Consider the following 27,553-nt stretch of genomic DNA (forward strand, 5'->3'; position numbering starts at 1 on the left):
TATTTTTTAATTAAATAAATATTTTTTGTAAGCCTTTTTTAAGTGAAGAATTTTTAGATCTATGTTATTAAAAATAAACAAAAAATAACTTACTTATTCTTTTCAAATCGCAGAAAGTAGAACTATATTCCCATATTGAGCTGTGAATAAGTTGGGTGGTTTGCAATTTTTTCGGATGTGTGTAATGTGTATGTGTTAAAGTTAATTTCTATTAAGCATTGTTAAAGAGCTAATTGTCGCGCCTAACTTTCTTTCTTTTTTCTTTTGCTGCGTTAACTTAACCTCTCTCATCCCACTTTTTGGTTAAATTTCATTGGAACTATTAGAAGACGGGGGAGGGAAAAAAGCGCCATCAAAGGCCCCTGCCGACCACCAAAATGATTAGGCCAAACACAACCTCGAAGACATCAAAGCAGTCCATGCCGCTCGTGCATAGCAGAAAGTACGGTCTAACGTTTTGCAAATGATAATAGGCCTACGTACAGTGTAGGGCTATAGTGTATTTTTTTTTTTCTTATTCTTGTTGAATTTGAAACAAAATTAATTGTAATAAGAATTAAAAAAAAAACAAGAAAACGTGTTCGGGCCTTTGTGTCTTGCTGCTGTCACTTTTTTTTTTAAGTTGTCTGCATGGAAATTTTTTTTTTGGTCGCGACCAGACCGGCCCACCGGGCGTTTGCCCATATAGCCAGTCCGCCCCTGGTATCAGGGGTATTGAGAACTTAACATAAGTAAACCACTGCTTTCTCAGTTGTTCAAAAGGTGACCAGTATTTTCTCCACAGTTAATGGGGGGTAGACCCAGCCGAGGGGAATTGCCCTTGCCCATGACAGTCTAATGGCTCCACTGGGAGTTAAAAGGTTTAAGTAGTTACAGTACTGTAACACATCTAAGTCTTATAATTAATCTAATCACATCAATGATCTTGACCATAGCAGCTTGTCAAATGCCAATATACATTTAAGCAGTTCAATTTTGCAATCTATATTACAATGTGAAGTGATTGAATAAAAGCTACCAGCTGTACTATTCATATTTAAGACCGTGGCAAACAAAGTTATTTGACTTAAAACCCTAACAAAAGTAAAGCTCTCCCTTTTTGACCTTGTGATCCATGGGGCAGATGAGTTTCTAGGCCAAAGGATTATGAGGTACCGGTATACCTATTGAGTTAAGTGGATTCAGGGGCATCCTAAAATTAGCAAAGTTCAAAATATGTATGCATTGGGATTTGAACCTGAGACCCCATAAGGAGTTGTTAATTTCCATCCAGCAAGAATAGCAATCACACTGATTTGCCATGGTGATATAAATATGCTACCAGCATGAAGCTTTTAAGCATTACATTATGTTTGACACAAGACAAACTTAGTCATTTAAGCACTAATTGAATTGTTTACTTGCTAATAGCTAGCTACCACTATCGATTAATTAAATAAAGGTTTGTATTTACTAACTAGGTGTCTGTTTTAAAAATTTAACCTAATAATATAACTTACATAAATATATTGTATTAGATTTATTTAAGTGAGAAAATAGAACTATGTATAAAGTAGAATTTGTCATCAGGCATTAATAATGTAAAGAATGAATGGAGAATACAAAGAGATGGATCCAGGAACACTTAATGTGGTGGGTCCAGATTGTCAAGCATGGAGACTGGAACAAGTTTAAAAAAATGAACGAAAACAGCACTCAGGTAATCTAATCATCATAATGTCTTGCTCAATGAAATAGACTCTAAACCATCTTACCTTGTCCAAGTATCTTCATAACATGTAGCCTAACTGTAGTTCAACTAAGTGATAATATAATAAAGCACCCTCCACCCCCAACCTCTCATATTTCAATAACAAACAACAAATAAAGGAAAAAAAAAAAACCTTTTAAAATACAAGCAAGCTGTAATGGTTTCTATCCAAGCCTTTACAGTAAGTTTTTAAGATAACTCATATGGACATTTAACACTTTTAAAATTACACAGGTCAAAGTGAAAGATGGATATGGTCAATGTACAATGTCAAATGAATGAAACATTTTCTATTTGAAAGCTTTTTATTCTGCTGGAGATTCTTCTCTTTCTTCTTCTTTGTCCGATTTAGCTGGTGATCTTGTCTTTGATCTGCTTCTGGAACTTATGTGTAAAAAAAAATAAATTATAATGTGATTTTAAACAACTGGAACTAAAATTTATTACATTAAGAAAAATTAAGAAATCTTACCCATTTTCTTTCTTTCTGTCATAAGACCCAGAGTGACTTCTGGAACGACTATATGTTCTGTAAAGAAAAATGCACATACATAATGTAAACATACATCTCCAGATTTTTCTAAAGCAATAAAAAAAAATGCTTTAGCAAAATTTAATTTGTTGCCAACCTGTCTCTCTTAGGTGTTCTGCTTCTGGTACGACTTCGCCTGAAAAATAGAAGTTTCAGTATTAGAATACTAAAAACAAGAACTAACCAATGTATTAGCACCGCTATTAATACTACCGGTAATCAAAATTATGCTCTTACCTGCTACTTCTGTAAGGACTCCTAGAACGAGATCTATTTCTGTAATTAAAAAAATGTCAGCTATTAGTATAATTACAATTTTTAAGATCAAGTCAACAGCTATTAGTATAATTACATTTTTTAAGATCAAGTCATCTTAGTTCAAGGCTAAAAAAAGGCCATAAATTAGATATTTATGAATTACAATATAGCTATGATGGTCAACAATCATCAATACAAAAGGTTTTTAAAGGGAACCTGATAGTTTTTCAAATATGAGTTATTGACAAATTTAATTTCTGCAAGCAGTAATACTAAACAGTATGCCATTTATTATTTAGATCCGTAGAAACATTTGCATTTAATAAATTAGTAAATTCTTATCTCAAACAAAATTTATTTTTTTTATAATTATAAGTATCTGTATGTCAGTACCCTCAACAACACTGAATGCCTTGGTTCATTCTTTTAGTGGCTATTAGGCCTAGTCCATAGGCTATAATAGTCCTTGGTACAGATTTAGATATAAAAGCATTAGCCTAATAATGCCATAATAACCAACATTGGGAAAAAAGGAATATTTATCCACACCCTTCCTTGCCCAAAGAAAGTAAATAGACAGTAAGTCCAACTGATTCTAACAAACTTGTCAGTGTAGGCCTAGCCTACCTGGCCAAGACAACAAGGCCAATGTTTGTTGTATTGGTAAGCTAACAAATCCTTTTCAGGTAACAACAGGAGTAAGACAAGGACGTATGCCTTTGCCCTTGATATTTTTGTCAGTGATTGATTGGGTCATGAGACAGACAGTTTTAGACAATAAAAGCAACATAAAAAGGACCCTAACATAACAACAACAACAAAAAAATCGCTGATGACATCTATCTGCCTTCTCTGGCATATGAAGTATAAAAAAAACTGGACTTCTGTAAGTATAGACTATGGAACTGATAAAGCTAGTTTGTCTTTCCACTCTTCAAGCAATCTGGGCACTGTCTTGACAAAAAAAGATAAAAGTCATAACAGAAAAGTTAGGTTGGTCCTTCAGCATGGTTCAGAGACATGGAAAATCACGAAAACAAATATGGAAAAACCCCAGATCTTTAACAGATGCCTAGGTTGGGTTTTGGTGGCCAGAAAAGATCACTGTCAACTTGTTGGAAATAACCAGGCAAAATCCTTGGAAGTTGAATATTTTGTTAAGTCACAAAGTTATAATTTACATTTTATAATAGATAAAGCAGCATGTAAGAACTGAAATATTAAAATAAATGAAGAAATAAAATAACATCTTATGGAATACTTTCTCTAAATAACAATAGTGTTGTTTGTTTGCACAAAATATTACTTTTGTAGCGGTCGTGATTTTGAATAAAATAATAAAAGCCAGCAGGTACGACTTCAAAAGTTGCCTCACAACTCACCTGCTAGAGTAAGGGCTGCGAGAATGAGATCTGTACCTGAAACATAAGGTTAATGTAAAGTGATTTACCCAACTCGTCAAATTGAATATCCTGTTGTTGTACTAGACTTCTACTAATACTCTTTTTTTTCCCCCACAAAAAAAAAGAGAGAGGAAGAAACAACATGAAAGCTTTAGAATGTCATATGTACCTAGGGCTACGGCTTCGTGATCGATTCCGCCTACGGTCATAGTCATCATATCTTGAGTATGGTGATCTTCTGGACCTTTCTTTTCCTCTCATTTGGCCAGGTGCTGCAAAGACCATAATGCTCAAAATATAGCAAAGTACAAAAGAAAAGAAAAACTTTCAGCATTAGTTAAAAATATTGATGATGAATCATTCCTCGAGAAATATTTAGCATTCATTGTAAAACATGTAAGCTTAAAAATCCTCTTTTCCTGATACGTAAACTTGATAGTACAAATACAAATGACAAAACACTTTCACAATACTTACACTTTCTATCCCCTCTGGCAAATTCAATCTCCAATTCTCTGCCATAAAATCGTGTACGATCCAAATGATATAATGCATCATCAGCATCTCGAGGATCTTCAAACGTATGGTTGTTAAGGCATGTTAATTGATTTACTACTATTGAATAATACCATGGTAATAAAATATCTTACAAGATGTTTTTCAAAATAATACTAAATAAAAAATCTACACTTGATCATTGGATATTAAAAAATATGAAAGCAAGCCTAATTAAAAAAAAATACATTTTGGTTGACTGTAATTTAAAGGTCAAACTTTTCTAATAGACAAATTGATATGACAGCAGAATGTTCTTGTTTTAGATGTTTTGAAACCATTCCATAACAATAAACTTGTCAAAATTTTGAAGCTTTAAGTAAAAAAACTCCAAAGACCTTTTTTGATAGTATCATATAAACATTCCATAAAGACCTTGCCAAATTGCAGGTGTCAAACATGAATTTACATATATGAATGTGAAGACTCCAACTTCACACAAGAGGATGGCCTTTGAAAGTTACTATGATGGAGATCTGTTGTTTTTTTTAGGCCCAGTAACCTACAAAATTGCTTTCCATATTGTATTCTAATAACTGAGTTATTGTTTCTAGTCAATTTGAAACAAATGAAAGTAAATAATCACAGAAATAAAAAATGGAAGTATTTGGGGTTTTTTTTGCGGTTAAAAATAGATTTCAAAAAAGAATCTAATAGAGAATAAACATTCAAAATTCGTCTTTAAAATAAAATAAAAATAGATAAAATAAAATTACATATTTGTTTTGTCAAAATGAGCTGTTACATTCTTTAAATAATACAGAATAATCCATCCATAGTCACATCTCCACAAAAAATAAAAAATATAAGGGACCATGAAATTTGCACTGTTTATTTATAACTATTGTGATAAGCTGTTAAAAAAAATAGATTTGAATAGATATTTCAAATATTTTGACACTAGAATGCTTAATATTGTGTATTTATATTTGTATGGATAGATGATCAGACACTAAAAAGAAAGTAACACTTAGCGGAGAGAAAGAGGCATGAGTATCCTATTTAAGCACACAAGCTGTTATCAGGGCTAATAAAAGAATTTTATTTCAGGTAACAAAGTAATAAAAAGCTTATGGGACAGAGATTAACCTAAAATTATTTTGATCAGGAAAAAAGAAACAGTGGCAAACTTAAGGAATACAAAGAATCAGGGGAAAAGAAAACAACCTCAGATACATTTTTTTATGAAAATCAAATTATCACATTTCTGCTGTAGCAAAAACTGATCATTGATCTTAATTCTGAAAATTATGTTTGAAGATTATTTGTTTGAGAATCTAACCACTAGAGACAATTTCATTTACTTTGTATGTATAGACAATGTTATTTATTTTTGACTCAAATATTACTCAAATGCTCATGAAAATATTCGTTTAAAATCTTGTTTATTAATTATAACCACTAACCACTAGAGACAATTTCATTTACTTTGTATGTATAGACAATGTTATTTATTTTTGACTCAAATATTACTCAAATGCTCATGAAAATATTGGTTTAAAATCTTGTTTATTAATTATAACAAATGAGAGTATGATAACAATGTAAAGAGTCTTAGAAAAATAGTCTTAGAATTAGAAATATTTAAAAATATAACCAAACCAAGAAGACTAAAACTTTGATGAGATGGGTGCCTGAAATGGCAATAAAAAATAGAAACCTTGATATGAAAACACTTGAATAGAATAATGCTAATAATGAATCACTTGCAACCTTGTTATCATTCAAATGATAAATGACTTTTTAAAAAGGAATAGAAAAAATTATTCATGAAAAAATTATTCATAGTGGCAGATATCTTTTCTAAGTCATCATTTTATAATAAAGACCATAAGTTTTGAAAAAAAATAAAAAATATTCATAAACATGCTTTGTCATTTAACCATCCATATATGGGAATAAACAAAACTGATGTCATGCAGAATTTTTTTTTCCATTTAAAGATTTGTGCAAATTTGCTGGTAAACAAATTATAAATAAATAAAAGAGTAAAGTTTAGCCCTATACCCAGTAACCATTAGCTTTATCGCAAACTATCTTACTCACAAATCTTAGGATACAAGACTACAAGTTGGCTTGCTTGTCTTGCTTGAAAGCTTGGAAATCTGTTATTCCTAAGGCCTATTACTGTATCTTGTCTACTTGCTTGTAAATATGCAAACTTGCTTGCTTTATTTCTTTACTTTTAAAGACTATTCCCATCCCTTCAATGATCCCGACCACATAACTACTTGTCTGATCTTGTTTGTAAGGACTTTGTCTTGTGGGCTTGATGGGACCAGTTATAAACAATTGTACGACTCTTGCCTTGGGCTTTACTTTGAAACCACTTGGCATTCTGATAAAAAACAAGAAAAATTTGTAAGTATTTTTTTTATCAATACCACTAGCTTATAGACCCCGTTATCAACTGCTGACAAGTAGAACTTGAATGTCATTAGGAGAGTGAACAACATTTATAATGAAAGGACTTCCATGTATTCATTTTTTTTTTCTTTTGTGTACTAGTTCATTATTTAAAAAATACTAATATTTTAGTTATATATATAATATTGTTAGTGTGCACTTTAAATAACTAAATAAGTAACAAGGATATTGCACATAGGCAAATCCACGAGGACGCCTGGTATAATAATCCAAAGGAACATAAACATCTGTGATGGGTCCATACTTTCCAAACATGGCTCTCAACTCTTCTGGGCTAAAATATATAAAATTATAGTATAAAAAAAAATGTGCAGCATTTATTTACATTGATGGTCCAAATGTGTATTTGGCACCAGAATGTATAGAACTTGTGTGATAGACAATATTATACAGCGTGAAGCTAAATACAATTTAACATCGACAAGCAAACAAGATGATAAAAACAAATACTAAATCTATATCATTATATGAAATCCATATGATGAAGGCAATAATGCTTTTATGAAATTATTAGTATGAGTTACAATCCTGTTCATTTATTTAAATGTTTATGAATGAAACAGAACTCATCTTTGGTACTAAAAATGCTTACCACTGCTGAGTTCTTTTACATTTTAAAAGCAAAAGACAAGGAGCAGTGCTTATTTCTAGACTTAAAAAATCTTAATCTCGATTTATTCTAGAGTAAATCTGCCTCATCGAAAATGTTAAGCAAAAATAGTGAACACAAGTTATGTATGACTGGAAGTATGAGAGATCGTAGTTTAGTCAGTTTTTGAAACGACTTGATGAGGTTAAGTTTCAGGTCAGTTGTTGCAGCAAGTTAGTTTCTGGGTAGTTATTATTAATTAGCTTTAAATATAGGGAGGTGAAATATTATCTTTGAAAAAACAATTTTTCATTAGTACATCAGTAAAATACTTTGAAAGAACTTTCCAATGGTGCATAAATTATGATTGTATGTTTAACAGAAAGTTATGAATTTTTTGGGGGGCGTTTTGACCTAACATTGGTTGACAAGGAACAAGTAAGATGAGAGCGTCTCGCTTGCTATGTCGGAAGAGACACACCTCCAGATCAAAAGTTAAAAAGTTGGAATTGAGTTTCCTAGACGATACTTATAAAAAATGAAAATTAATAGTAGATCTAGTGTTAGTAGTAAATTTCTAGCTCACAAATCTGATTTCATTTATATTTATGAACTTCACTTGTTTAGAATGTAAATGTTGATGAAATAAACAAATTACAAAAAAAAACAAACCACAAATTATTGGGTCTAGAGCTACAAGAGATGTCAGAGAGGTGTGGACAAAATGGCAGAAAATAAAAAAATATTTAAAAAGTGGGATAAAAATCTTCTGAAACAATTTTTTTCAAATGCACTTTAAAATTCATGCGCCGACAATTAATACAAAAAAACTATTTGAATATATCTAGGCCTTACATGGCCTCAAGTGGTTTTACGTCTAGGACGAAATTTTCCTTATCAAAAACTAACAAAAAAACTGTAAATCCCATAGCCCACAATGCTAACCGTATTTTCAAGTTTTTGGTGATGTGACGGAGATATCCCGATAAAACTTAGTAGAATTATAGCCAGGCATGATATCTAGCGTAAAAAATAAAATGAATTATGGGGCATTCTCCTGGACCCTGTATTGCTAAAAACAAAAAAGTATTTTTTTATAATAAATTTTAAATTGATAAATAACTTTAAAAAAAACGTTATTAAGCTTTAATTAGGCCATTGTCTAAAGTAATCGATAACACAAGTTTAAAACTTCTCACATTTCATTCAAAAGTGTAATAAATTTGCAAGTGCTGCCTTTGTAAAAAAAAGTCAAAAGTCAAACGCAATCTCACAATCATTGGTCATTTTTTACTTCCACACTTCCGGGTTTTTTCGCCTAGCAATATATACATAATTATAAATATTTGTGAATTAAAGTTAAAGTGTTCTGTATAATTATATTCATGGAAGTTGGATTTATTTTATGTAAATACATAATTGTTATCAACGGCTCAACCCTTGAACTGTAAATATGTAATGATGCGTATGAAATATAATGTCTACAAGCATCATAGAAATACATTTCAAGATTTTATGATACAAGATTATATCACTGACATAGTAATGCTTTTTAGAATGCACAATATTTTGCAATGATAGATAAAAGCTAATAAAAATATCACAGCAACAATAACAATGTAATCGTAGACTGATAGCCTACAATTAATGATCAACCGTTGCGCATTAAAAAAGTAAAGGCAAAGGCCTTGATGTGAAACAGTTACTTAACTTTACATACACTAACTGACTAATAAGCTTGTGAGAATCTAGACTCTATAGACTATACTATAAGAGCGTAGCAACCGCTCATATCATTGCGCTGGTGTAAAAAGGGCGAAATTTGAAAATAACATTTTTGATAATTTCTTTTTAGTTAGCACTTTAGTGTGTCAAGCTCAAAATATCACATCAATTTATACTTTAATGATTAATGATTAATTCATTAACCATTCTAAGTTTAAGTCATAAGTGCAATGAAAAGAAAATTGTGACATTTAAATAAGTTATTTGAGTTAAAGACTTTTTAGTGAACCACTTAGATCTATTTGAAGTATTTGTCATCAGTATGTCTACTTACTCTACTGAACTACTGGCACTGGCTGAAGAAACATTCAATAATTCAAACACTTCATCGGATGATCAGAGTCGTTTATTTGATTTAATCATTTATCAACTAGAGTAACTTACATCTATCGAACACCTTCATTTTAAGGTACTTATCGAACACCCCAATGTATTTTTAAAAATTCTTTATTTCGATGATTATGACGAAACTAGTCCATTCATATTGTGAATCGTCCATTTCTTTATAGTTAAGTTATATTTAGTTTCATTTTTACCCAATGATATTTTTTTTTACTTATATTCAAAGTGCATTGGTAATATAGGTATAAAAATTTCACTTTTTTTGACCTCTTGGGAAGAGTGAAGTGAGTCTCGGGTTAAGGGTATTTTTTAATGCCAATGATGCTTCAGCTAAACAAAACCTATATAATATGCTTCTAATTAGGCTGAGAAATAATTTGCAACTATTTGATGAAAGTGTCCTTTGCTACCCAAACATGAAAATTGAGGTTTAAATAGGGGGTGTTCGATAGTAGCTGTGTTTATATAAGCAATCTCAGCTTCGTAAAATATCGAACACCATTTTAATGTTAAAAATAAACATCAAAGGGATATAACCCAAAGAAGACAAAATATTTAAATTATATATTTTTTAATTATTTTTTAAATAATGTAATGCAAAGTACATATATAAATTACTCATGTGTTACAATTTGTATCAGCTATTTGTGGTTTACCGTAAATGTGCTATATTTTTCTAATTAAATAGATTTACATCGATATGCACTAATTGTACCCATAATGTAGAATATATCCAGTTGTGTTTTTTTTTTTTCAGATGCCCCATTCTATTAACTTCTGAATTATGTGTTATAAACAAATACCTAGCGCCTGTGCTTGATGTGAAGAGATATTAATAAAACGAAAGGGCTAAGGGGGGAGGTATAGAATGTAGATATGGTATTTTGAAATAAAAATGTCTTTGGCAGGTAAAAAAAAAAAGGGGGGGGGGGGAGGGGGGAAGAGAAACAGTGAAGACAATCAAGAGATCATCAATAATTGATTGACCATTAAAATGTGAAGCCAGACTCAAATACATAGTCAGTTGTGCTTCTCGATCTAGACGTGTGGCGAAGGGTCTATAAAATATATATATATATTGCCATAAAGCAGCGATGCCCAAACTACGGCCCGCGACGTGCTTCTATCCGGCCCGCCAAAGCATTGGAACAAAATGTAAAAAAAAATGTACAAAATTATAATGTTCAAAAAATATTCTCTTTAAGTTAGGCTTCTCACTCATTCTTTGATGAATTCCATCTTTATGTTTGGTATTTTAATATTCATAGTAAATATTTTTTGTACTGTAAGAACACAAGTGTTTTTTTTTTCTCCAATGGCGATAAAACTTGATAGCTATTTTTAATTCTTGGAAAATTCTGCTACTGTCTTGAGCTATCCGTGTTCTTAACAGCTTGTGTGTGCAACAGAGAGCATCATTGATGCATCGTTTTGGGTACCTTTTCTATCAAAGCGATAGGTACCGTATTGTTTAACGTTTGTGATTGAATGAAATGGGAGAGAAACGAAAAGTGGACTCTGAATGTAGAAACTTTCAGGAAAAGTGGACAGATCTTTACTTTTTTGTGGAATAGGATAGTAAGCCAACATGTTTAATTTGTAAAGAAAGTGTGGTTGTTTTTAAAGAACATAACAATAAAAGGCATTATGAAGCCAAACACATATAATCACTTTGTGAAGAAACAAGTCCTTTTAAGTATAAACTGTCTTTTATTGTGAAGCATCAAACTTATTTACAAGGCCAACATTATCTACAGATAACCAACTCCACTAGATCACTTCCTTCTGCATATCTTCAACACACTCGTCACTTTCCGCAAGTCCCTTAACTCTCCAATACCCAACACTTGACCGTTTGTCACGGTTGACCATATACAGTAACCGTGTCACAACAGTGGCATTCTTGGTTTGAGTCCCGAAGACAAGATTGCCAAGTTACAACTAGATATTGGGGGATTGACAAGAATATTTAACAAAAAAGAAAATGAGTCTGCGACAAGGGCCAGCTACAGAGTTGCTCACATCTTAAGTAGAGCGATGAAGACTTTTTGCGATGGCGAATGTGTAAAAAAGTGTTTGTTAGCATTAATTTGTCCTGAAAAGAAGAATGCATTAGAAGCTGTCAACATTTCTCGCATGACAATTACACGGCGAGTGGAAGATATGGGGGTAAATCTTCATTCACAATTAAAAGACAGAGCAGCAGAATTCGAAATGTTTTCTGATACTGCTCAAATCTTGGTATTTTTTCGCGGTACAAACAGCAATTTTGATATATCAGAAGAGTTAGCAGCTATGAGGAGCATGCATTGGACTACAACTGGAGGAGACCTGTTCAAAGAAGTGTCAGCCATCATAGAGGACATTGCTCTTCTTTGGAATAATTATTCGGAGTGACTACTGATGGCGCTAGAAATATGGTTGGATGTCACAGTGGAATGACAGCAAGAGTTATTTAAAAAGTTTTTGAGTCAAATGGAACTGAACACCTGCGGCTTGACTGCATCATTCACCAACAAAATCTCTGTGGAAAGGTTTAGAATTTGGACCATGTGATGATGATTGTGCTCAATACTGTAAATTTCATCAAATCACAAAAGCGTTGATTCACAGAACTTTCAACGATTTTCTGACAGAAATAGAGTCTGAAGACGTTCTATTTGACAGTAAAGTGCAGGGGGTGGGTGGGTGGGTGAGGGAGTCTGGTTAAGCCGAGGAAAGGTATTAAAACATTTGTTTGATTTCAGACACGAAATTAAAATATTTATGACGCAAATATCAAAACAAGTGCCACAACTGAACGACCCCTCATGGTTGTGGGATTTGACTATTTTATGCGACATCACATCACATCTAAATGAACTCAACACCAAACTATAAGGGAAAGACAAATTGATTTTGCATGTGTATGCAGACATATGTGATTTCCAAACAAAATTTGAACTCTTCATTCAACAGGCGGAAAAGGTGCATCTTGTCCACTTTCCAACCTGTACCCCTCTACAAAATGATAAGCAGCTAAATATGTCTTTCCCTAAAAAAAGAATGATCCAACTTCTGAGGCTCTTGATGAATCATTTCAGTGAAAGATTTGTAGCTTATCAGAATTTAAAATATGAAATCCGTCTTTTTGAAAATCTGTTTGCTGCCGATGTGTCAAGTGTCCCGACAGATCTGCAACTGGAACTGATTGACAATGCCAGACATCCCTGCTTGACAAATTTCAAGTGATGCAGACCATTGACTTCTACTCCATGTTACCCGCAGAAGCGTTTCCAAATCTTCGAAAACAAGCGCTAAAGATGATCACAAAGTTTTCAAGCATTTATTTGTGTGAACAAACTTTTTCAATGATGAAACGGGCGGAAACCATGTGACGTAATCGCCTCACGGATGAACATCTAGATTTAGTGCTCCGACTTGGTGTTTCCTCTATGCAGCCAGATATTCAGAAGATGGTTTTGGATAAACTTCATGCATCACATTAATTTATGTAAACTATTAAAATAGCTTATTGTATATATATATTTTTTCTTATTGGTGATATGGCCCGCAACACGAATGCCGAAAATTAAAATGGCCCGCAGACCAAATAAGGTTGGGCATCACTGCCATAAAGTATGATAAAGCTCATAATGAGCTACAAAAACACTCCTTTGAAACATCACAAATACACAAAATAATAACAATAACACATTTAACCACTTTCTTATTCTGCCTACACCCCCTTACCCGCGCTTTCTTTTTACACAATTCCACTCTCCAACATTCACACTTTTTCAGTGCAAAGTAACAGCGTAAATTTCAAGACTCAATCCAAACGCAGCCACCAGACTAACACAAAAAAAAAAAAAAAAAAAAGGTCAGTGATAGCCCAACACACAGGTGTAAACCAGGCCACCAACACAGCCCCAAACATTGTTCAAGTTGTAGTTAGAACAATGTTGAGGGGAAAGGGGGAGGAGCCATCAGTCGAGTACCTACGGCCAAGCTGCTAATTAGGTCACAAACACTAGGCGTGATAGATATATAGATATGTTGTTTGTGTGTGTGTGTGTGACAAATACTAAGTGTGCTCTAAAATATGGTGTTTTTTTTTTGACAACCAGGTGGTTTAGGGAGGGCGGATCTATCTACATCTATAGGTAACACAGCTTGCAAGCTACCATAGCTTTTCAGCCCCCCCCCCCTTCCCCGCCCCGATCGAAAAATATCTAGCACTGACTTTTGGGATGTTACATACACTGAACGTGCTAGATCGGTGGCTAGTTAAGTAGGGCAGCGTACCGTTTGTTTTGTTTTTAGGTCAACCAAATAAACTGTTGTGTCCTGCAATGACTTGGGGAGGGCGGAATTATCTATTGGCTACCAAAGCTTATTAGGCTCTCCCCCAAATAAATAATATCTGGATTTATTAACTGCCTTATATCTCAAAATAGCTTAGACCTAAATAAGTACTGGTACGGTAATGTGTCGGTAATGCATTACTGGGCTTAGCACCGTCAGTTTCTAAGCATAGCTGATCAGTGATAGATTCCTTCGATGTGGAGCATGTGAAAATTACTAAAATCTGTCTGTCTTGACATGGCGTAAAAAGAAAATGATATAAATACAAAAAAAAATAATAGATTATAACACTTTTGAAACACCATACTTTTCACAAAATTTTAAGATTATAACACTTTTAAAGTTTAAAGCACCATACTTCTCGTGTTTTTGATAGTTTCTTAATATGTTCGATAAGATAAGATATCGGTACAACGATATTCGATAATTTAAGCTTTTGAAAGCATCGACCTGACCCATTTTAGCATCAAATATAAGTTTAACTATGAGTAATAATAGAATAAAACATGTCTACTTTTTAAAAAAATGTTCATAGATCTAGATACAATCAGTTTTTTTCTAGAGTAAAGGATGGTTGTCGGACACCCGGGTTTCGTCTCGCATATCGGCCACCTCGATGTATTATTATTAAATCTTCTTTATTTGAATGTTTACTACCCAACTTCCGCATAAATATTGCGCATGGACTATTTTGTCACACTTCCGACACGTACAGCTCCCTTTTATATTGAGAGAAAGTAATTTTATCTGGGGTCAAAGTAGACTACTGTAAAAATAGCTTTTTTTCTCCCAAGGGGAAGAACGAGATAGGGTCTGGAGCTAAGACGATTTTTAAGCCCCTAGATGCATTACCCAAATAAAACCCAGATATAATGCTTCTAAATAGGCACTAGAAACAGATAAATTGTACAACCCAGACTCTCCTTTCCCACTTTTAAACATGTAAATAGGGGGTGGCCAACAAGTTTTACCTTTTTTGAATAAGAAAACATATCGTCATATAACGCTAGTCATCAAAGGGAAATAACTTGACACAGTACTTATGGGGAAATAAACAAATTGTTATTGTTTTTTTTTTAAACATTTACAAGAATAATTTTGTTGTTTGTTAAAATAATATAGTACAAAATGTATATTTAAGTTATGTATGTGACGTATGTGTTCTTGTGTGTGTTTGTTACATGTTTCAAAAAAAAAAATTCGTAACATATTTATAAAAAAAAAGTTAATGTGGTGTATGCAAAACGTATAACCATTTATTTTAAACCATTTAATATGCAACAAATACGTACAAATGTTATAGCACTTAAGTGCACATCTCTATAGAATAATAAATTGGCATCAATGGGCAGCTGAAAAAAAAAAAGTCACAATAGCAATATCATTGTAGACCTCGAGCCTACAATTATTGATCGACAAGGTGCGCTAAATGGCCATTGTGTGAAACATCAACATTCTAAGAGATTGTCAAAATCAAAAGAGAGTATACTACATGAAGTCTCCCCCCCCCCTTTTCCTTTTTTCCACGTCTCTTAAGCATACCATTACACGCTCTAAAAAAAAAAAAAAAAGCAGGAGAGAGAGAGAGCAGGAGACTAGCAATTATCTGACTGGTACCAAAAAGGCTAAGGTGAGACAAGCACGCAATGCGCTAGTGGAGCTGTGCTACGGGGAAAAAAAAGTGCCCCGTAGGTAGACTAGAGAGAATACTCCTCCTCTTCTCCCCCCCCCCCCCAACAAAGGCGATTTTTTCCCCTAGCGCAACCAGCTAGGCTAGGCCTAAAGTAGTGGCCGTGGTGTGACGTCAGTTACAAGCCGAGAATGAAAGCGTGGAGCGTGGGAAAAGTGATAATATGTAGTGAGTTCGAAATCCGCGTATAAACACCGGAAGTAGTATTCAATTTTTCATATAAAACCTGCATAGGTCCATAAACGTTGGTATTTTGAATTTCATAGTAAAATTACATTTTTATTTTTTTTTTGTACAAAATTTGTGCTCAATGTGCTCTAGAATGTTAATATTTTCAAATGGCATGTCCCGATTATTCCAGTGTTGGCTTGTTTTTATTAAAATGAAGATCAAATGACTGCATATTTTTGTTTTTATGTTTGTCAATTGAAATAATCCGTGTTTCATCCTTTTTAAAAGAGGCTCATCTGGGTAATTACTTAAAGATTCGTAATTGATAACTTAGAAGCATATTTTCAATCAGATTTAATTAGAAAAACGTCTTCGAGTGAAGTCCTCTCGATTCACTCAAATATGTGACCAATTATCGATAGTTGACATTTTTCAGCACTGAACACTATATTTTTGGACAAGTTGGCAGAAACAAAATTATCCATGAAAACAAGAGCTTTGCTAAAACATATATACATCCATCACTGTCAGTACGTATTTAAATCCATCTCAATCGGCCCCCTATTTATAACCATCTATGATTTGAATAATTTCTTTTTAAAAGCAATTGATTAATCTAAATATAAAATTAATTATTTTTACACAAGATTAAATAATTTTCTAATTATTCCAATTCAATACAATATATGATTTAATGTAATCTATACAATTTTAAAAAATTCTTATTTATCTTTTAAATAAGTTTGTACCACTAGTTATCGGTAATGTTCATAGAATTTAAGCTTTGTTTGCATCATATAATTATCAACTACTCTAGTTAGGTTATTATTATTTCACTATAATTTTTTTTTACTATTATTATTATTATATTTTATTACTATTAATTTTAAGATTTTTTGATTAAAATATTATATAGCTATTATTGTTAAATACAAAAATATAAGAAATTGAATTACATTTTTAAAGGCAATACTAAGGTTTGTTTTTCACATTTAGGTGAAACATCAAGGACACTTTACACTGCATTAAAAATTCCTAGATGCACCAGAGTTTCTATTTAACTCTCAGATTAATGCTTTTAGTTGTCCTCTAAATTAATTATCAAATCATGATATCTCTACTGTTAGTAAACTCCACTCAATTTTTAAATCAAACTATACCTCAGTCTACACTGGGCATATTAATGAGTTTCTCATTACAAAGGGATTTATCAGGCCCATTAGTATGTATAAAAAAATGTGCTTCACCACAATACTTGGGCTGAAAGAATCTTAGGTTTTTTAATTTATTATCATGAAAAGCACCAAATGCTAAAATGGCTATTTTTAGATGGTAAGACAAAAGTCAATGGCAACAACGCTTGCATTATCTTTGCACTAAAAAAGAAATGAGCAAGACATAAATTTTCTTTTTGTTTACCAAGAAAAAGATGTGGGGAAATTATTATTGCACTAAAAAAGAGATGAGCAAGAGATAAATTTTCTTTTTGTTTACCAAGAAAAAGATGTGGGGAAATTATTATGGATTAATTAATTTAGTGTGGACAGATGAGCAAGAAATGAAATGGCAAATGAAATAAAAGCTGCTTTGAAAGATGTTGGTGTGCCTATTCTTAAAGAAAATATATTGTTTACAACAGCAAATAATCTAAGAATCTGTGAGATTACCCATAGCCTATTAGAAAAATTATGGATGATGCTGAGATTATAATTATTCTTTAATTGTGATAATATTTTACATTTCCTTAAATGTATTTTAATTTTATTTGATTGATTTGCTGATGTCTGTTATGATTGTAAATATGCTATTTTATTTCCAAAAAAACAACAACAAACATTTGTTGCAATAAAAAAAATCTATTTTGATTAATAATCAACCCATAAAATAGAATATCTAGACATTTTTCTTATATAAAATCATGCATTAGGTATTAATATTTAGAATGCATCTATTCTTTTCATAATATTAATTATGTTCTTCATTAACTTGTGTTGCAGATTTGATATAGATTTAAAAATTATTTACTTCATTCTTCAAAAATTACTTAAAATCAAAGCATTACTTTTCAATTTTTTAAATAATATTTTCAGCATAATAATTAATTCATACTTTAAAAGTATAGATACCAGACACTTAAATAAAAAAAAAATTCTCTTTCAAGATTTAAATCTTTCAAAATGAATTTTTAACAAACATAAGTACTTTTCAATTACAAATAGTGTTTTACTATATATTCATTAAGAGTACACTTATATTTCTTTAAATAATAATTATTAATCCTATCAATACATTCAAAATTGATTCAATGTTACATGCAATAAAGAGAAACTCAAAACAAAATTAGAAAAAAATTGAGGATCATTCTTGTCACAAAATTAGATAAATTGGCAGCACAAACAAAAAAATACTCTTGACCTATTTCCCAGTTTGATTCAACTTCCGGTAGTGAACAGAAATGACATGGATCTAAAAAATCAAGACTTTCCCCCTCTCAAATAAAAATTAATATCTCCCCTTCCACTTGTCATACAATGATAAATTTAATATGGTTGGAAATATTTTTTCAATCCCTATTCAACCATATAGGTTTTATTAGTATATTGTGAGTTTGAATTTTTTATCGAACTACCTATAATATGGCTTGTGTCGTTGCGCTAATGTACAGAATAATAAAATTAAAATTAAGGATGAAATGTCTTAATAATAACATGTTTAATATATGAGTGTTTCTCCAGTACTGGTTACAACTAGGTGTTGGTTCACTAAAAAGTCCGTATTTCATAAGATTGTTATTCAAATGTGACAATTTGCATTACATTGCATTAAGAAATGGTTAATCTATAAATTTTGATATTTTGAGCTCATAAGGTGCTAGGGAAATATTGAAATTGTAAAAAATGTGTGAAATTACTACCCAAAATGGCGGCTTTTGATGTAACACGGAACACCATAGTATGATTGAATTAATATCGTACTAAAACCAAGGGGCATAAAACTTCCATCTTTGTTGGGATATGTTAACAAGATCCTCATATTTCAATGTCATTATTTAGTTTTTCTCAAGGTTATCAAAATATTGATTAAACACGGCCACAAAAAGGCGTTTGAGGCGCATCGCGATGTGTCCCACTTTATACGGAATTACAATCCTCTATGAATTGTAAACAAGAAATAAATAATATGCTCAACATTGCATTTCTGTTACAACAAGCATTAAAGATTTCTTTTAAAGTATTTTTTTTTGTTAAAAGCTTTCTAAACATGCATAACGAGCTTAAAATAGGTCGAGGCGTCCCAGATGAAGCGCCTGTGCTGCGTGTGTTAAGAATGGGATTATTTTTCCCACGACACTACTTTTTATGAATGAGAGTTCTTTTGAGCATCACAGGTATTGTGTAGAACAAAAAAAGTGCCGCTTCCGCTGGAAATACTAGCGTAGTAATTAACAGGAGTACTTAAACAATAGCGTGTCCCACAATTAACCATTGATGCGCCCCAAGCGTCGACACGATCAATCGCCGGCAATCTTGTACAAACATCTCATTTAAACTGTTTTTTGTGATCTTTTGTGGAACAACAACCCATCAGGTACGTAGATATTTCATTATTCTACTGAAATTTAAGCTTATTACGAATAAGTTTGATTGCAATATCCTAATCGAAGTGCTTTTTTTAGAACGAGGTTACTAGATTTAGCCATTCAATCATGACGTCACGTGAAGCGTCTTGAATACAATTTAGTCTTAAATCGTAAAGTTAATCAATTTTAAAGCCTGTTACTAAACAAAAAGTTTATATTTCCTAAACAATTATGTTGATGTAATAGTAGACGTGTGAAAGAATTAAAAATAATCTACATTTTTTTATTTTGAGAAGTAAATTGGGTTAGGCATTGAGGCGTTCCATGGGACCCCGTGTTGGTGTTTTCCATGCATAAATTATGACGTCACGTGTAGCGTCTAGTACGAGTTCAGGGTATATTAAGTTTTCTTTATTCATGGAAAGTTTCAATCAAGATTAAATGATTTTTATGTATGTAATAAAATATTTTCATAATTAATAATTTTAAATGAACATTTTTTGATATATTTCAATATATATTTTTTTGAAATTTTACTTATCATCGTTTGGGGCGTTTCAGTGGACAACACTTCGTTTGTTTACAAATGGTGTCCTAGTTTGCGTCTGTTAAGTCCAAATAGATTTTAGTGATATTTTGTTAAAGATTTTACAGTATCAGATAATATTAGCTACATTAAATAAATAAAACGATAGTGTTTAAGAAATATTAAATAATTAAAAATTTGTACTTAATACTGTAAAGAATATTTAGATCTAATTGATTTTCCGTTTGAGGCGCATCTCGGACACTTGTCTTTAAAACTTAATCTAGTCTAGATCTAGACCTAATGATCTAGACCTAATTATGTAATTCATCATCTAGATTTACTCTAGACTAGACCTAGATCTAATTATGTAATTCATCATATAGATTTACTCTAGACTAGACCTAGATCTAATTATGTAATTCATCATCTAGATTTACTCTAGACTAGACCTAGATCTAATTATGTAATTCATCATCTAGATTTACTCTAGACTAGACCTAGATCTAATTATGTAATTCATTATCTAGATTATTCTAGATTTACTCTAGACCTAGATCTAATTATGTAATTCATTATCTAGATTATTCTAGATTTACTCTAAACCTAGATCTAATTATGTAATTCATTATCAAGATTTAGACTTTAGATCTAGACTAGATAGTGGAAATAAGTAGATTATTAGGGAATTAGATTAGATCTTATAATGAATCTAGACTCGTGACTCTAGACTAGGTCATTAATGACTAGATTTAGAATCTAATTATAGATAATAAATAATAGATTCTTTCTTTCAATAGACAAGTATCTCTAGAATAATCTAGATCTATAATTCTATATTATAGTATTTTTTATAGACCTATATTGAAATGTAGATTGTATCTAGAAAATTTTGGTTTAACCTTAACTTAATTTCCATTGTATTTTTTATACAGAATATTGTATTCAGTTCTTTTAGTCTACCACTGAATGATTGTAACTTAAGTTATATAATATGAATTAACTGTACTAGTCCTACACCATTGAGTCTATCCCTATAAAGCAATTATGGGCATTACTAGACTCGATTTAAATAATGCACCAATATATATTATAATATGTTTACGAGTGCTATTAGTACATAATAGATCTAATTATTTTGATACTAATAAATTTTTATCAATTACAGATTTCAGTAATGGAGCTATCTGTTAGAGTTTCAAAGCGTTTACAAGCCAAGAAAGACTCTCTAAATATACAAGCATCAGAGCCTGAGTCATTTCTAAATGTACTAGTACCAGAGCCTGTGTCGCTAAAAAATGTCACTCAAAATAATGTTTCTGGGTTGACACCTAGTGCTATAAGGTATAGAAGACACAGGGAAAAACTACAAGCTGATCCAGAAAAATTTGCTGCTTTCAAGGAAAAGGATAGAAAACGAAGTGTGCTTTACAGACAAAATATTACACCAGAAAAGAGAGAAAGAGCTCGACTTTTAAGTAATTTAAGAACACAAAAATGCAGACAAAAAAAGAAAGAACTAGGTCTCCCTCTTAATGAAAAAAAAGTAAAACCTGAAACACGTGCTGCTGTTTTAGAGCGAAGAGAAAAAGAGAGGTTGAGAAAAGCTGCATACAGGGCCAAGTTAAGCCCACATGAAAAAGCCTGGATAAACAGAAAACGCAAAGAAAGAAAACAGCAAGCTAATAGTCCACAAGCTAATAGTCCCCTTTGTGTCAACTCTGCAGAGGTTGGCGAATCACTTGGTACTGGATTCCAGACTCCAGTGGCAAAAAGAATGGCTGTTTCAAGGGCTTTGATGAAATTACCTAGATCACCTAAGAAATATGCTGCAGTTGTTGAAGGTCTCTCACAAATACGCTCCCCAAGAAGAAGTAAAGCTCTCCAAGACTTAGGCTTTCTGCGTCTACCTGAGAGAAGAAAGCTCATCTTTCTAAACAACATTAATGAAAGCATCAAAACCTATCTACACTCTACCAGCAAAAAAAGGAGTCAGATGTCTAATGCTCGCAGACAAGTACTCTGCAACATCCTTACTAAGTATAACAAATTCAGAGGTTGTGCTACTCATTTCAAACATTTTGGTTTTTCAAGAAGTTTTATGTCCAAGTGCAAATCACAAAACATAGCAAGAAAAAAACGAAGTGATTGCATTACACAAAATGCCTTGGAAACAATTCACAACTTTTACAGCAGAGAGGATGTCTCAAGAACTGATCCATCTCAATCATCTGTGAGTGCACGAACTGGAAAACCTAAACGCTTCATGCAGAAAACGCTGAAGGAGGCATATACTCAATTGAGTACTCATGCACCCACATTAAAGGTATCGTTCTCAAAGTTTGCTAAATTGAAACCATTTATGACAAAAGCTACTCAACATAATAAGATGCAGTCTTGCTTATGTGAGTTCTGTATGAAGATTTTTCTTTATATGGAGGGCATTAATAAGTTTCTAATCAAAAAAGGACACAGAGAGCTGACATTAAAAAATCCAGCTTCATCACTTGACTTAACTCTATGCCCAAGAACTAATGCCAATTGTTTTCATAAGCTGCAGTGCATTGAAAGATCATGTAGCAACTGTGGTGTGGATTTAATTAACAAGTATTTTGAGCCTTTAAAAAATTGCATGGATGAATTAGCAGAATGGAGCATCTGGTCAAAGATGACAGATGAGTATGTTCAGAGTGATGGTACACTGCGAAAGGTAATAAAGTGGCGACCAGTAAATAAAGAAGGCCCTTTCAATGACCTAGTAACATCAATGCAGAAAGATTTGGAAAAATTCAGCCTTCATCTTTTTACAGCTAACTGGCAACAGCAGCAGTTTGCAGATTTGAAACAAGATTTACCATGTGACTGGCTTTTGCTAGTTTCTGATTTTGGTCAAAATTTCACATGCCACCACCAGGATGAAATCCAAGGTGCACACTGGGCTCGAACAGAGGTCACTATTCACCCAGTAGTGAGCTACTACAGAGACAAAGATTTGATAGTCAAAGAAAGCATGGTTTTTTTATCAAATGACCTAAAACATGATGGCCATGCATCACAACACTTTCAAATGAAAGTGATTTATGAGTTAGCTAATCGTGGTCATGCTTTCACTAAAGTTATCAGTTTTAGTGATGGATGTGCAGCACAGTACAAAGGAAAATTAAATTTTGTAGACTTATCTTTCTCAAAGGAAGATACAAATGTGTCCATAGAGAGGCACTATTTCGGTAGTCGCCATGGAAAAGGGCCATGCGATGCTGAAATAGGTGTTGTTAAAAAAAATGCTACATTGGCCATTAAAAGAAGAATGGCCATTATTTCTGATGCAAAGGGGCTATTCCTTTGGGCAAAAGAATACATGACAAAGGCAGAGCCTACAAGTAAAAGAACATTTTTCCTTGTGGAACAAGGAGAAATCAATCGAGACAGGCCTGACAGGTCCAACGAAAAGATTCGAAGCCTTCAGGGATCGAGGTCAGTCCATGCAGTGAGAGGTATTACACCTTACAATATTGCCTACAGAAAAAGAAGCTGTTTCTGCTTTCCTTGCAGAAATTCAGATGGCAGTCAGTGCCTGCATGATGAAATATGTGGATCTTGGAATATGTTCAAACTTCAGAAACAGAATGGTAAGTACTGTACTTTTATTTATTTATTTATTTTTTAAATAGCCATTTTACAATTATCCGAGAAAACATATTATTCTTTTTAAAATTACTTAACTGATTTCTAAATGTAATTGTTTCTTTTTCTTCAGTGGTGCAATCTCAATCAAATCTTGAATCCTCTTTGGATGTCAGTCCCATATGCTCAAATTCAAAGGTAAAGAGCTTTTACATACAGTATAAGCATTTTAACATTTTTCATTGAATCTTATGTTACCTGTATTGTATAAGTTGTTTTTTTAATAATATACCCTGCTAAATAATTTTTGACTCATTTCAGTCGAATTTAAGTATTTCAGCCACATGTTGTTGTTGTTTTTTCAGGCCCAAACATTGTCCTCCACAAATCAAAAGTACATTGTAAATAGCTGTGTGATTGTCAAGTATGGGGAAATATTCTATCCAGGTATAATTTTTTTTGTACTGTGTACCTTTTACATTCAATAAACAAGTTCAAAGTATGTTTTAGATTGAAGTATTAACTTTTTCAACATTGCTGGTAATTTTTTCTAACAGGAGTTGTGACAGAAGTCCTGGATGATCAGCGCAGAATAAATTTTTTAAAAAGGCACAGAAATAAAAGAGATATATTTGTATACCCAGAAGTGCAGGACATACAATTAGTGTATGCAGACATGATTGTTACTGAAGTGATGTTGATACCAAATGGCAATAGTTTGAGAGAGTGGAGAGTGGAAGGTTTTGATTTCTGAATAAAATTTGTGTACAGTTTTATGCCTTTTTTCTTTCTTTTTTTTTTTTAAACCTTTTTCTGTGTGTTAAAACTAACAAAACATATAAAATATATATTTGTCAATCATTAAAAATATTAATGACAATTTACTTGTGCACAGATAAAACAAAAATTTAAACTTTTAAACATTATTTTAAAAAATGGTGTCCCATGAAGCACCCGCAACATTTTGTGAAATTGAAGCAGCATTTTTACAAATGGGTACTTTATGACTAGAATAGTGAACTTAATAATAAGTCTAATGGATCACTCTAGTGCAAAAATAAAATAATTTCTATATTCTCACAGAATATCTTTTTAAAAAACTTTAACTTGTAGTGTCACAGGTGCTACGGTGTCCCAATTTTTGAATTGAGCTCAAATCCACTTTTTTTATGCAAAAGCATAAATTTCAGTATCTAAAGACTAGTAACAATAAAGACAGTTATATTATGCTAAAATACAATGAATTTATCAATTGGTAGTTCTTAAATTATCAAGTGGTGTCCCGGTGATGCACCTGTGACGCAAAAGGGGGTACCCCTTGATTAGACACTGCTGTCAAAATCTACATCTTGCAATTCATTTTCTATTGATAAATTCTTAAAGTGAACTGGTTGAAGAAGTGAATACAGTTGAAATGAAACCAAAAACTTCAACTTTAATTTTTAGCATAATGTGACACTTTTTGGCACCAGTACTGGAGAAACACTCATATAGAAGACATCTATTTCTTTTGAAGTGTCCGACAAATCTCCAAACCGGCCAACAACTTTTACAGAGACAAAACTCATGACGAAAACTTTTACGCATCAGAAAACCCAACCTACCCCTCTTCACATCAGATCTAATTTTAACTAGGCGTAGTGATATATTACAAAATAGCTATTTTTATAGACAAAAGGATGACGAATTCATTGACACCATCAGTTTATTCATAGGTTATACCATTATGGAGTTATGAATTTTGAAACTTAAAAATGGCCGGAGAATGGCTTAGCGTGTCCGACAACCATCCTTTAGTTATTTTAGTTAGTCTTTACTTTACTCTAAGTCTAATTTTTACGGAGATACACAAACTCAAACATAAAAAATGTTGGCGACTGAGCTTAACTTGTTCGATAAACGTAAGTTACTGTTGATTCTAACTTATATATCTAGAATCTAGATCTAATAATAATCAAAAAATAATCAACTTATTTGACATGTCTGTCATGTCACAGTCACAGTGACATTACTCAATGATCAATCTCAAGATTAGTCTAAATCTACTATGAATGATTACAAAGTACAAATACCGTGTGCCATCTGGAACATTTCTGACATAGAGAGAAGAATTCGGTGGTCTGGAGTAACGGGACATTCTCATCAATTTAAAAAAAAAGGTTAAAGCACAAGTTTTGAGGAACAGAAAGCTTTTCAATATGGCGTCGTCGTCAATGCACAGCGATTATAAAATAAGCCAGGCCAGTGGACTGGTGTGTATCTAGCCAGTTTTTGTTTTTATAAATACCCAGAATTAAGATTTAGGTATTAAGGGGTGCGAATAATAGGCTTATCATACACACGCAATCACTAGACAATTTTAGATCTACTTGTATTAGATCTAGTCCAAAATCTTTAAAAGTAACATATATTTTAGTGCACACATAGTAATATAGATCTTTAATCTTATTAGTCTTAACAGTTTTATTTCAGCATTTATCATTTCAGGGACTTAAATTGGGACAAGGGTGGTGATTTTCGAATTCCACCATGAAACAATTAAAACTTAAAAGTATGTTGCAGACATTTGGCCCATATCAATTTGAAAACGTGTTGTTGTTTTTTTTATCTGAAATAGCTGTAATTCAGTGATAGGACGACTATTTTTAATCTCATAGAGAAAATGTAACGAAATAAAAACCTTGAGGGGGGGGGGGGGGGGGCAAGGCCGGCCTTGGATAATTGGAGGCCCTAGGCAAAGTGAATTTATTTGGTGGCCCCCAAATGATGATCGAACTTTAAAAAAAATACCTGTGGCATTTTACGTCTCGAGAAACGATCTTTTCCCTTTTGCAACTTCTTGTGTACGTGGCTTAAGAGGCCAAACCTTGATACATAGCTGCGGTCATAGGTTAGGCTTACGTAATCACAAGGCGCCGTTGCATTTTCACCCTTCTTTCTACTGCTGTTGTGTATGGAATCTGCAATTCGAGACCTTTCCTTTATGCTCTCTTTCCATGTGGATCTATCCAGTGCTAGTGTCGATTTTGAAGAGCTTCATGTCGCCTTTGCTTACATCCGTATACAGTAAAAGTGGGCGATCAGCGGCTCTCCTATAACTTCTGTTAGATCGCCATATAGAAATGTCTTGTGGAAGCGTCGACCTACTGGCATTTACTGACGTGCCAGCCAAGCCAAGGCGTCAATCTGCTGCTGATAACACAGCGGATGTCAATAGCTGGCACCCTGCCATGCTCTTCGTAGCACTTCCTCATTGGTTATTTTATCTTGCCATCTTATTTTAAAGATTTGCCGTCTTAGGCATCGGAGGTGGAAGACATTCAGCTTTTTTTTTTTCTGCTATGAGTAGGTTGACCATGTTTCACTTCCGTGTAGCAAAGTGCTCATCACACAGGTCCGGACGTAGGCTAGACTTTAGTATTGTTAGTAAGCAATATGTTGTCCATACTCTTTTCTGCAACAAATAAAATCGACAAATAACTGAAACTCGTATATCGCAATTTCCGTTCCAGAGGTAGAGATAGGCTGGTAAACATAGAGTCGAAGTGCTCTACTATGTTTGAGATCTGAGCTTCAAAATTTTTCTCAAATTTATTTTTTACTTTATATGCGAGCCCCCCCCCCACACACACACCAATTGGGGCCCTAGTTTGACTATGCCTAAGGCCGGCCAGCTGTGTGTGTGTTTGGGGGGGGGGGCATTAATAGCTAATGGCAAAAAAAAATATAAATAAAATTAGGATCACTTTTATAGCGTTATATAGTTTCTATATAAGCATCACGAACTCCTTATTTTTTCTCAGGGTTGACTCCCAAAGAGTTTCTAGTGTTTTGGGTATATAGCCGCAGGCAACATATAGGTATCCTGCTAAACTAGAATATCCAGTTGCATATGGTATCTTATAAATTATAGACGTTTTTAAATGATACATTTTCAAATTGATATATCTAAAGTATGACATAACCATCTTCTT

General features: G+C 32.7%; 2 protein-coding genes across 5 annotated transcripts; one reads left to right on the forward strand and one right to left on the reverse strand.

Annotated features, from left to right (window-relative positions):
* Positions 1-1,884: 1,884 nt before the first annotated feature.
* LOC106067549 (serine/arginine-rich splicing factor 10-like) lies at positions 1,885-25,817 on the reverse strand. Of its 2 annotated transcripts, XM_013226739.2 has the most exons (9): positions 25,652-25,817; positions 7,095-7,199; positions 4,421-4,524; positions 4,113-4,215; positions 3,923-3,958; positions 2,520-2,558; positions 2,380-2,418; positions 2,223-2,279; positions 1,885-2,134 (listed from the first exon to the last, which is right to left on the reverse strand). In XM_013226739.2, the coding sequence occupies exons 1-9, from the start codon at positions 25,720-25,722 to the stop codon at positions 2,056-2,058; spliced, it is 633 nt and encodes a 210-aa protein (XP_013082193.1). In that variant the 5' UTR covers positions 25,723-25,817; the 3' UTR covers positions 1,885-2,055. The 2 variants fall into 2 exon arrangements, with proteins under 2 accessions (XP_013082193.1, XP_013082194.1); XM_013226740.2 differs by lacking the exon at positions 3,923-3,958 and having other exon boundaries at positions 25,652-25,815.
* Positions 18,558-24,352, forward strand: LOC129922888 (uncharacterized). Of its 3 annotated transcripts, none has more exons than XM_056010996.1 (5): positions 18,558-20,277; positions 21,124-23,584; positions 23,713-23,777; positions 23,945-24,026; positions 24,137-24,352. In XM_056010996.1, the coding sequence occupies exons 2-5, from the start codon at positions 21,133-21,135 to the stop codon at positions 24,331-24,333; spliced, it is 2,796 nt and encodes a 931-aa protein (XP_055866971.1). In that variant the 5' UTR covers positions 18,558-20,277; positions 21,124-21,132; the 3' UTR covers positions 24,334-24,352. The 3 variants fall into 3 exon arrangements, with proteins under 3 accessions (XP_055866971.1, XP_055866960.1, XP_055866950.1); XM_056010985.1 differs by having other exon boundaries at positions 18,558-19,437; XM_056010975.1 differs by having other exon boundaries at positions 18,558-23,584.
* Positions 25,818-27,553: the final 1,736 nt, after the last annotated feature.

The sequence above is a fragment of the Biomphalaria glabrata genome, chromosome 1, assembly GCF_947242115.1.
Source record: "Biomphalaria glabrata chromosome 1, xgBioGlab47.1, whole genome shotgun sequence".
Lineage (NCBI taxonomy): Eukaryota > Metazoa > Mollusca > Gastropoda > Planorbidae > Biomphalaria > Biomphalaria glabrata.